At 48.1% G+C, this 12688-nt stretch overlaps 1 protein-coding gene across 1 annotated transcript in view; it reads right to left on the reverse strand.

Moving 5' to 3' along the window:
* Positions 1-12527, reverse strand: part of togaram1 (TOG array regulator of axonemal microtubules 1) — a 71325-nt gene extending 58798 nt beyond the window's left edge. Inside the window, exon 1 of the mRNA XM_078406720.1 lies at positions 10251-12527. Coding sequence (XP_078262846.1) covers positions 10251-12284 — 2034 coding nt within the window. The 5' untranslated portion in view covers positions 12285-12527. The remainder of the gene's footprint in view (positions 1-10250) is intronic.
* Positions 12528-12688: the final 161 nt, after the last annotated feature.

Below are 12688 nucleotides of genomic sequence, written 5' to 3' on the forward strand. Positions count from 1 at the left end.
TGGGAGTTTTAATAGGAACCTACCTGACAACTTTTTCCAACACAGAGGGTGGTGGGTATATGGAACGAACTGCCAAGGAGATAGTTGAGGCAGGTACTATAACAACATTTAAAAGACATTTGGACTGGTACATGGATAGGTAATGTTTAGAGGGGTATGGGCTAAATGTGGGCAGGTGGGACTAATGTAGATGGGGCATCTTGGTCGGCATGGGTAAATTGGTCTGAAGGGCCTGTTTCTGTGTTGCATGATTCTATGAGAAGGAGAAGCGAGGAGATACAAGAGGCGGCACAAGGAGAAGAAAGATGGGGTGAGATGGATTGAACGACTCAAAGCAAAATTGCTGAAGAGTCTCAAAGTATTCCTGTGAACTGAGCCTCAGAGGTGCTGGGACAATAAAACAAATCTAACCAGTTATAACTGATTAACTGAATTGCTTGTCTAATGTGATTTAGCAAACAATTATTGTCATGTATTTGATTCAAGTTCAGTGTTATAACTGAATGGTACTGGCTACTTTTGGATAAAAAATAAAACCATACTTCTCATATGAAATACATCAATGAAACTTTCAGCTCAGTACAGTACCTTGAAAGTGGAACTCTATTTTGGCCTGAGTAAACAGTAAACCCTCATTATTTCAGACTTTCTTATAACGGAGTTCACATAGCATTGCCACCCGACTGCATCCAAGCCACCCGACCGTACTGACCTTCACCGCAGGTCAGACCCGCAACACCTCCTCAGTTGCTTCCAGGCCAGACCTGCTGCCGCCACCGCCAGCCCACACAGTTTCCTCAGCTGCAGCCAGTCTGCACCTACTGGCACCACCACTGACCTGCTCCCCCAGCTCCCAGCAGGCCAGGCCATCAACTCACCTGGATTCCAGGCCCACTTCCAGACCAATAGTCTGAAGAAAGGTCTCAACCCGAAATGTCACATATCCATGTTCTCCAGAGATACTGCCTGACCTGCTGAGTTATGCTAACAGTTTGTGGCATCTGCAGTATTTTTTGTTTCTACTGCTTATACAATGACACTCTCCTAATCGGCAATTCCTTACTTGGTTACAGTGTAGTCGGCAATGACAGATATCATTCCCCCTCCCTCCCCATGGTTTGTTATAACGAGGGTTTCCTGTTTAAAAATCTTGGTTACCCAATAAATAATGTTAATTCAGTTAGCTATTTAATACTCAGGTGTATTCATATTCTAATGAAGAGTGTATTTTGGTTTCATACCTTTAACCTATAAAGAAATGAAATTAAATAATTTTTAGAAGAGCATGCTCCTCGGATCAAACATTTTACAGTCGAGGATACTAAAGCCATCTAGTTTTACCTTAAAAGAATGTTGATTTTTTTTTGTGCCTTTTGTTCTCAGTCTTTTTTTATACCAAACACTAATTTGTATTAAAATTCATGCAACTTGCCAAAATATATTAAAGTCCAATGGAAACCTATAATTATATTTTGACTAAAGTAGCTTATCAAATTACCCACTGCTGAGTGATGCAATTCAACACAATTTACTGACTTTTGCAATATTGGTGAACTGTTATAAACTAATTTCACCAAGAACACTGGGATACACTAAAGAAATAAATTAGTCTGAAGAATGGTTCTGACCCGAAAAGTCCCCTATACATGTACTCCAGGGATGCTGCCTGACTGGCTGAATTACTCCAGCAACTGGTGCCTTTTTTTGGTAAACCAGCATCTGCAGTTTTTTATTTATTCACAAAATGCTGGAGTAACTCAGCAGGTCAGGCAGCATCTCGGGAGAGAAGGAATGGGTGACGTTTCGGGTCGAGACCCTTCTTCAGACTGATGTCAGGGGGGCGGGACAAAGGAAGGATATAGGTGGAGACAGGAAGATAGAGGGAGATCTGGGAAGGAGGAGGGGAAGGGAGGGACAGAGGAACTATCTAAAATTGGAGAAGTCGATGTTCATACCACTGGGCTGCAAACTGCCCAGGCGAAATATGAGGTGCTGTTCCTCCAATATCTGCAGTTTTTTATTTCTTCAAAACCATTCTTGTTTCTATGATTAGTAATTTCTTAGTTAATTTAATCTTTCTAGATATAAGATAATAAACTCAAATGCATAAACTAGTAGCTGATATTAATATAACTTACTATCCCTAAAGAATAACTTGCCTGGTAACAATGATGCATAATTAATTATTTGTGCTGCATGGTTGTTGCAGTATTGGAGGTAGAAATTAAAACATTTATTTTTGATATGTGTTGTCAATTACAGCTAACATTTAGAATTAAACATAAACTGAGACAAAAAAAACTAGTCAGCAGGTTTATGGAATTAAAGCAATGGACTTGGGGTGAAAAGGAATAAGCAAATTTGACAACTGTAACCACTACACATCAAAGTGTTTTTTCAACCAAAGTATATTCGTGTGGCGCGTTGAGAGAGGCCCGAAATAAAGGCAAGGAGCCGGGTATTTTGGGGCGTTTGATTTATTACTCAGTTATCAGACGGGTCGAGTCTGCTGGGATAGCTTCGCGCCCAAAACCTTGTCCTTATATACCTAGTACAGGACCGCCCCCCTGGACTGGTCCAATCCCGTGCCGAGGGGTCTGTAGTGGTTTGGTATGGCCCGACCCTTGGGAGCCGCCACAGGGCCCCCCCCAGAACCGGAGGCACGAACCGCACTGGTGGTCGCACAACCCTACCGGACCGCGTACGGTAATCGGTCGAAAGAGGGGCCGGCGGAAGCACAGTTGGAGGAACAGTTGGATGGACAGGTGGTGGGACCCGCAAAGGTGGGCGACCTCGTGGCCGAGGCTGGGCAACCCGCACCACCGATTGGTCGATGTCTAAGTGGGCCGGCTTCAGACGGTCAATTGACACGGCCTCCGGCCGGCCCCCCATGTCCAAGGCAAAGGTTGTCTGTCCGTGCTCCAGCACCCGGTATGGGCCCTCATACGGCCTCTGGAGTGGCATCCGGTGGGCGTCACGGCGCAGGAACACAAAGGCGCAGTCCCGGAGGGCCGATGGCACGTAAGGGCGGAATGTCCCATGGCGGGACGTCGGCACTGGTGTGAGCTTGCCAACTCGCTCTCGAAGGCGCTGTAGGGTGGATGAGGGTGGTTCCTCTCGCCCCGGCAACGAGGGCACGAACTGCCCGGGCACCGTGAGCGGGGACCCGTATACGAGCTCCGCTGATGATGAAGCCAGGTCCTCCTTTGGCGCAGACCGGATGCCCAGCAAGACCCATGGTAGCTCGTCCATCCAGTCGGGGCCGGAGAGTCGCGCCCTCAGCGCTATCTTCAGCTGCCGGTGCAACCTCTCCACCAGGCCATTTGCCTGCGGGTGATAGGCCGTGGTGTGGTGCAGCCGCACGCCCAACAGGTGGGCCATGGCCGACCACAGCTCAGAGGTCAACTGTGGCCCCCCGGTCCGATGATGACCACCGGCACCCTAAAGCGAGCGATCCAGTGCGCAGCCAACGCACGAGTGCATGTAGCTGTGGCTGTGTCGGCCAGCGGTATGGCCTCCGGCCACCGTGTGAAGCGGTCCACCACCGTGAGGAGGTGTGTGATGCCCCGGGACGGCGGGAGAGGGCCCACAATGTCCATGTGCAGGTGGTCAAAACGCCGGCAGGGTAGACCGATCTCCTGGAGTGGCGCCCGGACGTGGCGGTGAATCTTCGCCGTCTGGCACGGAATGCAGGTGCAGGCCCAGTGGCCAACCTGCTTGCGCAGACCGTGCCACATGAACCGCGCAGCTACCAGTGCGGTCGTCGCCCGGATGGATGGGTGAGCCAGCCTGTGGACCACGTCGAACACCCTCCGGCGCCATGCGGCCGGGACGATGGGGCGCGGCTGACCTGCCGACACATCGCACAGTATCGTCACTCCTCGGGGGCCATCCTCGAGGCGGAGGCCAGAGTTGGCAGTCCGGTAGGTGGGCATCTCCCCGTCCATTAGCTGGGCCTCCGCCAGGGCAGAATAATCAATGCCGGGCGCCACTTCTAAAACGGCATTGATGCGGGGCGAGACAACGCGTCGGCCATCCGGTTTTCCTTCCCCTCGATGAAGTAGATGGAGGTGGTGAACTCCGAGATGTACGCCAACTGGCGCTGCTGTCGGGCGGACCACGGGTCGGAGACCTTTGCCAGGGTGAACGTGAGCGGCTTGTGGTCCGTGTATGCGGTGAACGGGCGGCCCTCCAGGAAATAGCGGTGGTGGCGCACGGCCAGGTACAGAGCTAGGAGCTCGCGGTCAAATGCGCTGTACTTCCTCTGGGCGTTGTTGAGGTGCCGGCTGAAGAAGACCAGGGGGCGCCAACCCCCGTCCGTCAGTTGCTCCAGTACGGCACCAATCGCCGACTCTGAGGCGTCCACCGTAAGGGCTGTCGGGGCATCCTCCCGTGGGTGAACCAGCAGCACAGCCCGAGCCAGGGCCTCCTTCGCGCCGTCGAAGGCTGTACCGCCTCGTCGGTCCACACTACGTTTTTACGCTTCCCCGCCAGCAGCTCGTATAGCGGCTGCATGATGTGGGCCGCGGATGGCAGGAACCGGTGATAAAACGCCACCATGCCGAAGAACTCCTGCAGACCGCGCACCGAGGACGGACGGGGAAACCGGCGGATGGCCGAGAAAGTCAATTGTGGCCACGCCAAAGCGGCACTTGGCGAGGTTGATAGCCAACCCATGCTCGCTGAGCCGCTGAAAGAGCTGCCGGAGGTGGGCACAGTGCTCCTGCCGCGAGCGGATGGCTACCAAGATGTCGTCGAGGTAGATGAACAGGAAATCCAGCCCGTGACACACGCCGTCCATTAACCGTTGGAATGCCTGCGCGGTGTTCTAGAGGCCGAACGGCGTCCGTATGAACTCGTACAGTCCAAACGGCGTGATGATTGCCGTCTTGGGCACATCCTCCGGGTGGACCGGGATCTGGTTGTAGCCTCGCACCAGATCCACCTTCGAGAATATCGTGGCCCCGGCCAAATGGGCGTTGAAAGTCCTGGATGTGGGGCACGGGGTATCGGTCCTCGGCAGTAGCGACGTTCAGCCGCCGATAATCCCCGCAAGGTCTCCAGCCCCCATTTGCCTTGGGGACCATGTGGAGTGGGGTTCCCCATGGGCTGTTGGAAGGGCGGATGATCCCCAAGGACTCCATCGTGCGGAACCCCTGCCGTGCCAGGCATAGCTTCTCAGGCGGCAGTCGGCGTGCTCATGCGTGGAGGGGTGGGCCGGTAGTTATTATATAATGGACCACCCCGTGCTTGGGGGTCGACGACCGGAATTGCGGGGCCATAATATCCGGGAATTCCGCCAGAGCCCGAGCGAAATGGGAGTCCACGGACGACAGCGGGCGTACAACGGGCTCATTCAGCTGCAACGCAATGGGCTCCATCGTGGTGGCGTGGACCAAGCGCTGCTGCCTGACTTCCACCAGGAGAGAATGAGCCAGCAGAAAGTCAGCCCCACGCAACGGCTGGGAGACGTCGGCGATGGTAAACTGCCACGTGAAATGACTGGCGCCGAAAACGATGTGGACCGTGCGGACGCCTTAAATCCGAATGTGGCTCCCGTTTGCAGCGGTGAGGATGGGCCCCCACTTCCCATAACGAATGTCCAGCAGCGAAGGGGGCAGGACGCTCAGCTCCGCCACGGTATCCACGAGGAAGCGGCCCCCAGAGCGCCGATCCTAGGCGAAGAGACGGTGAATCTGGCCGGACGCCGCGGGGACTATTGGCAGCCGGCCCCGGCGTTTCCCGGGAACGTGCACGGCTGGCGGCATTGTCGGGCTGCAGCACCCCAGCGCTGGTGGTAATAACACCAGTGCCTCCTGCTGGTGCTGGCTGGAGCCTGCTGGTGTGGGACTGCAGGTGCGTGTGCAGGACCCGCAATGGCCACCGGGGGCGATCTCGCAAGCCTCCGGGGCATAGCTGTCACTCCTTCCACAGCTCCCCCGCCCGACCGGAGAAAATCGGGCGTTGCTCAAGTGACGTTTAGCGCGCTGACGTCATCACGGCGCGCCGCCCACAGCGCGTCCGCGCGCCTGCCGAGGGCCCGGGTGTCAGCAAAGGAGGCGTCTGTGAGCTGCAGGCGAATGTCGGCCGGCAGCAGGTGCAGGTAAGTGTACTCGAACATTAGGCACGGTCTGTGCCCGTCGAGCAACGCGACCATCTCCTTCAGGAGGCTAGATGGGCGCCGGTCACCGAGGCCTGGCATGTGGATGAGCCTTTCGGTCCGCTCCATTCGGGTTAGCCCGTAGGTTTGGAGCAGCAGCTCCTTAAGGGCTTTATACTTATCGTGGGCCGGTGGGTCCTGGAGGAACTCCGTGACCTCTTCGGCCGTGTCCTGGTCAAGGGCTCCCACCAGGTGGAAAAAACGGGTGTCATTCGTTGTGTTGCCCCGCAGCTGGAACTGGGCCTCCGCTTGGTAAAACCAAACGCGAGCCCGGGTGGTCCAGAAAGTCGGGAGCTTGATGGCTACCGCGTCGACAGCTGCGGCCTAGTCGGCCTGCGAGCTGGACGGACGGTCGGCTTTCGATCGTATGTCCATCCTACTATGAATGGACCGTCGAGGTCACCAATGTGGCGCTTCGAGAGAGGCCCGAAATAAAGGCAAGGAGCCGGGTATTTTGGGGCGTTTGATTTATTACTCAGTTATCAGACGGGTCGAGTCTGCTGGGATAGCTTTGCGCCCAAAACCTTGTCCTTATATATCTAGTACAGGACCGCCCCCCTGGACTGGTCCATTCCCGTGCCGAGGGGTCGGTAGTGGTATGGTATGGCCCGACCCTTGGGAGCCGCCACATTCGGACCTTTCCCAGACTTTTTTATTGAAAGTGCTAGCAGACATATCCCAATATCAATTGGAAATTGATTCCTCATTTTTATTCAAATAAAATCAAACATTTGTGATATTATAGAATGAACTCAACCACGGTTCCACACAATTAGCTAGATACAATAATGCTCACAATCGTTGAAAAGTATGTTTGTCATTATTCAGGCACATGAAATGAAAACTTTTGAAAATGTAAATAAACAAAAAATTTTTTTGGTGTAGTTTAAAAATTTTTTTTTTAATTTCTTACCGAAACAATAGCAGCTACTTCATTCAATAACATTACCAATGCACCAAGGTAATCTATTCTACATACAGATACCCTTTTACTGGTCTTATCTGCTGTGGTCCTGGGGCTCATGTGAGGCGACGTCTCCGGCCCGCTGGTGGGTGGTGGGGGTGAGGGTTGGCGGAGTCGCTGGTGGAGGCCTGCGGGGGGCTGGAATCCCCCCCCACATCATCGTCTATATCTCGCGTCCCCCTTTTCTCTAACTAGTCTGAAGAAGGGTATCGAGCAGAAACTAGTCATAAGAGATCTTGCTGTTTTTTTCAATACTTATTCCACATTCCGACTGGAGGAGTGGGTTCTTATTCCACTTCTGACACCATGTATGAAGTTGCAAGAATAACAACAGGTTATTAACTTCACCCCCCCCCCCCGGGTAACAGCATCTGTTAAAACCCGACTTGGACTATGAATACAATGACTGATCTACACTTAACATAGACCAACCAGTAAAGTGCAAGAACAGGCCCTTCAGCCCACCAAACATTATGCCAAGACTAACTCTAATCTGCCTACTCGTAATTCATATCCCTCCACTATTTGCATATCCATAAGCCTATCCAAAAGTCTCTTAAATGCCAATATCGTATCTGCCTCAACCACCATTCCCGGCACTCACCATCCTCTGTATAATAAATTTGTCCTGCACACCTCCTTTAAACTTTACCCCTCTAGTAGCTGATATTAATACAGCTTTCCATCCCTAAAGAATAACTTTGATTAATTAGAGCTAAAGACAGTTTCTGCAAAACAGTAACAGAGAAGATACACTTCTCTGGCAATTCTAATACACATTTAGAATAGCTAAATAGAAAATATGTTGAAGGCATAATATATGTGAGATGATAACAAATAGGAAAATTACAGGACCAAATTTAAATATTCAGACAATTACAAAGAAATATCATTTTAGACTTTGATCTCAAATTTACTTTAAAATACTTAATTAGTCAATGGTTACTTATAAATGTCGCTATTTAATAAGTTACTAGTGACATTTAAGGGTAAACTCACATCTTGAGAATAACTCATGAGATATTCTGCTGTGTTGCCTAGATACAAATGTGCATCTATGCTGCACTGAACAAATTGTCTCCGGCAGAGACAACAACGTGAAAGCCAGAAGAAAATATGCAATTTAAAAACAATTACATTTAAAATTACCAAATTTATAACTGATGGAAATGCAATTAAATCCACATACACTAGAAATCATGCACACTTTTTGAGAGATCCGAGTTTTTAAAATCTAAATTAGCAAATCAAAGATAGTTACAGTAGGTTTCTACAATTCTGTATTGGTAAAAAAGACACATTCCTGTTATAACATATGTGCATGTTTATACATGCCACACACACACACGGACGCACAAAAAAAATCAGCTTCCGCTTCTTAAACTATAGACACCACAACATTTCCAATGTTAATATGTTAACCAGCCACCTTAAGGTGATCAACATCATTGATTTCAAAAACACTTATTATTAAAGAATCTTGTGCAAAGAAAATAATAATCGTACATTTATATTATTTAAAGGCAGAATGAGCTCATAATATATATTTGAAAATAAATTTCTTGATTCTTTCATTTCTTAAGGAGTTCAGGTTTTTGTACTTCATGCTACACGTAGAGCTTTAAGAATCCCGTGAGGTCTTTTGTGCACATATGTAGCCTGCCGCATTATCTTTCAACAAGGATTTAATTTCATAACTAAACAAGTTGGCAGTAAAGCAGAATGGAACATCAGCAGATCACAAAATATTGATAAGAGTTGATAAGAGTTTAAGACATTATAACATTCTTCAATTGCATTAAAATATACAATTGTGTCATACCATGAAAATATCCAATCCAGTTAGTTTACTGCTATCAATATTGATAATTTTATTCAGCTCATACAAGCCTGTTGTTTTGATTCAGGAGCTGAAGACAACAAGGCAGGTGTGTAGTACATACAAAGATAGAGAACTCTCAGAACAACATTTAAAAATAAGGTCTGAGCTGAAGAATTGACTAATGGAAACTGATTTTTTTAAAAAAGATTTCCCCCCCTCCAGTAAAAGTGATTTTAATTTAATTATTACTTCTAATCTGCAGCTGATTTCATGATAGAAATGCTACATAATTTAATTCACTTTCTAAGTTCAAGAAAGTTTGTAATGGATCAAAAGTTGGTTCCTTAAAACATTTGAAATTTACAGCTGCACTTGTATTATAAAAATGTTTTCAACGTTCTGAATTCACTCCCAATTATGCACAGAGCTTACCTCTGCAACTACAGTGCAAGTTTGAGAGAAACTCGAGGGGCAACCTTTTTACACTCCAGGTGGTGGGTATATGGAACGAGCTGCCAGAGAAGGTACTTATTCACAAAATGCTGGAGTAACTCAGCAGGTCAGGCAGCATCTCAGGAGAGAAGGAATGGGTGACGTTTCGGGTCGAGACCCTTCTTGCCAGAGAAGGTAGTTGAGTCAGGTACTATAACACAGGTACATGGATAGGATAGGTTTAGAGGGATATGGGCCAAACAGATGGGCATCTTGGTCAGCGAGCACAAGTGAGGCCAGAGGATCTGTTTCAATTCTGTATGACACCATTACTTCTGCACAGAAAAAAATAATTTTAAAACTTCTGAAAATTAACCCTCCTTAATATTAGCAAAGATTCACTTGAAAGCCTTGGTGCTGGCCTACATCTGCATTCTATTCACAAAATGCTGGAGTAACTCAGCAGGTCAGGCAGCATCTCGGGAGAGAAGGGTCGCGAGAAGGGTTTCGACCCGAAACGTCACCCATTCCTTCTCTCCCGAGATGCTGCCTGACCTGCTGAGTTACTCCAGCATTTTGTGAATAAATCGATTTGTACCAGCATCTGCAGTTATTTTCTTATACATCTGCATTCTGTTGTGTTCATAATTTGAGCCACATGATGCATTGTAGAATTGCAATCTTCTCTTACCAAAACCATCAATATTCAGCAGTGTATTTCAACCAAATAAATTGCATGCATTTGGACTCATTAGTATTAACAAAGATGGTATTAATTATGTTTTAGTCTTCTGGGCAACATAGAATCAAAATGTGCTTAAAAACAAAATTACTAGCTTTATTACTCCAAAATATTATTTTCCAGGTCTTACCTGCTCTGCAGGAGTAGCGTTGGAAAACCCAGTTTGCTGACCAGATCCCCTGCAGGTTGAACTTGTGCATTCCCATGGTAATTTGTTCTTTCCTCGGCCAGCACTTAATAGTCTTTTGAATGAGGTATAATCATCTGTATTGGGGCTGGGTGATCCATATCCCAAAGGAGGAGGCTCATGTTCACCGTGATAACTGTGGGCACTCTGAGTTCTTCCACTAGCCAGCAGCCATTCAGTATCTGCTCCTAATGGAACTGGAAACCCTCTACCATGAGCAGAAGATGGCAGAGGTATTGCGTATTCCACAAGTCCTTGAGGAGTTAATTTTGGCAGAGTTCGCCTTGCTAATCTTGCTTGTATGGCTGCCATTACACCATCCCCATCTTCCTGTAATTCTACAGTATCCACTGCTTTAATCAAAAATGTTTTGTTAGAACCAAAAGATGAAGCTAATACAGCAAAAGCCTCCAATGCAGCATGTCGTACCCTTCTCTTGGAGTCAGTCAATGTTGGAGCAACAACTTGACAAAGATTGGGCAAATTAAAGTCTTCACTTGGAAAAGTCAAAAGTGAAGCAATGACGATGTTTAGTATTTCCTCCCGAACTCTGGAATTTTTGTGTTTTATATTGTCAAGCAGAATATCAAGTATTTTTTGAGGTCGAACCTGCTTCATTAAACCCATGAAGATTTTCATATATTCCTGTTTGGTTACAACTTTATTGTCACCGAGCACTTTTATTGTTGCAAATGTAATGGGTTTAAGATAATTTATCACATCATGATTTAGCTTAACCACCAGTAAGTTGATAATTTCTAATGTACCATGTACAACTTTAAAATTTGAATCATCAAGCAAAGTACTTAAAAAGCCAATAAAACCCAAAAGAGCTGTAGAAGACAGAGCCATAAAATTAAAGTTGTCAATTACATTTTTTAGCTCTTCAACAGCATGTGTTCTACTCTTATAATCTTCCCGGTCCAGAAGTCGAACATACAATTCCTTTGGAATGATTTGAAATTCTAGGTTGATATGGTCTTCAGCAACAGATCTGGAAAAATGGGAGACATCTTTACTATAAGTGATAGATCTTCCACGAAATCCCGAATTTGTCCTAAAGTTTCTACTTAGTTCCAGCTCAGGAACAGTATCTCCATTTAATTTGGGCTGCGTCTCATACTTTAGTTCCATTAATTTGTTATAATCTCTTCTAAGAGTCAATGGTAAACGTTTTAAGTAAGAGTTAAATTCTTCTTCGCCAATATGACGTTTGATATGTCCCATGGTAGCAAAGGCTAAGAATGAGTCGTCCATACTATTACCATTTAGTTTTTTAGCTAAACAAAGGGTAACATCAAATAAATTGTCACTTTTCAAATCCTTAGTGAGTAAGATGGGTAAAACAATAGTCGCAGCTTTCCTAACTGTAGCATCATGGCTTTCCAGTCCATGTTCTATCAAAGCCCAGAACACGTCCTTAGAGATGTTGGGACATTTTAAATATGCATGCAAGGTTTCTATGAGCTCCTTGCGCACATTGGGGCTGTCATCCCGCAGACTCCATATCAAGTTGGGCAACACGGCAGCCCGAAAGTAATCCAGATCTGAATCGGATCCTTGAATGATTTCTGATATTAGCTGGATGCACGCCACTTTGACCTCCGTTCTACCGTCCACCAACACTTCATTCAAAGTTGAGAAAAGATCCTTCTTCTTGGCAAAGACCACCGTGCCTGCATTCTGCCTTACGCTGGCACGGAGTGTCTGAAGTGCCTCGGTGCGTTTGATCAAAACCTGGCTGTTGAGTTGCCGAAGAATCGCATCCTCTTCCATGTTCACGGCGGGGCTGGAAGGCGCCGCAGCCACCGGGCTGCTATCGTTCCTCCTCGCCGACATCACGCCATCCCGAATCTGGCTCCAGAAAGAATCGCCGTTGCCCACGTCGATGCCTTCCCTGTGGTTACCAATCCTCTGGTAGCTGTTCTCTTCTGACTTAAACACCGGCAGAAGGCACTTGGCGACCGAACCTGCCATGAAACCTCCCCCCGAGCGGCGCCCGGCCGATCGCCAGCGACCGTAAACGCCGCCGTCTCCAGGGCTTCATACCTTCCCCTCTGACGTCTTCCAATCGGTTTTATGACATTTGCCTCCTTGCACAGTGATCAGCACATTCACCTCTCCCCGGGGCACCGTCACTCCCACAGCCCGACTTTCCTTCATAACAAACCGTGTCTGTCTATCTGTCCGTCCGCCCGCTCGTCGCTTGTCCCTCCCACCGCCCCCCTGCGCGCGCACGCGACGTCCAGGCACGGTCGCACGCGCGAGCCGGTTTGAAAAAAACTCGCCACAAAATGGCCGTAACTAGGGGCAGGGAGATCACGTGAACAAAACGGACCCCGTCGCCGCAGAGCGCTTCCATGGTGAGGAGAGACCGACGC

The sequence above is a fragment of the Rhinoraja longicauda genome, chromosome 10 (genome assembly GCF_053455715.1).
Source record: "Rhinoraja longicauda isolate Sanriku21f chromosome 10, sRhiLon1.1, whole genome shotgun sequence".
NCBI classification, from domain to species: Eukaryota; Metazoa; Chordata; class Chondrichthyes; order Rajiformes; family Arhynchobatidae; genus Rhinoraja; species Rhinoraja longicauda.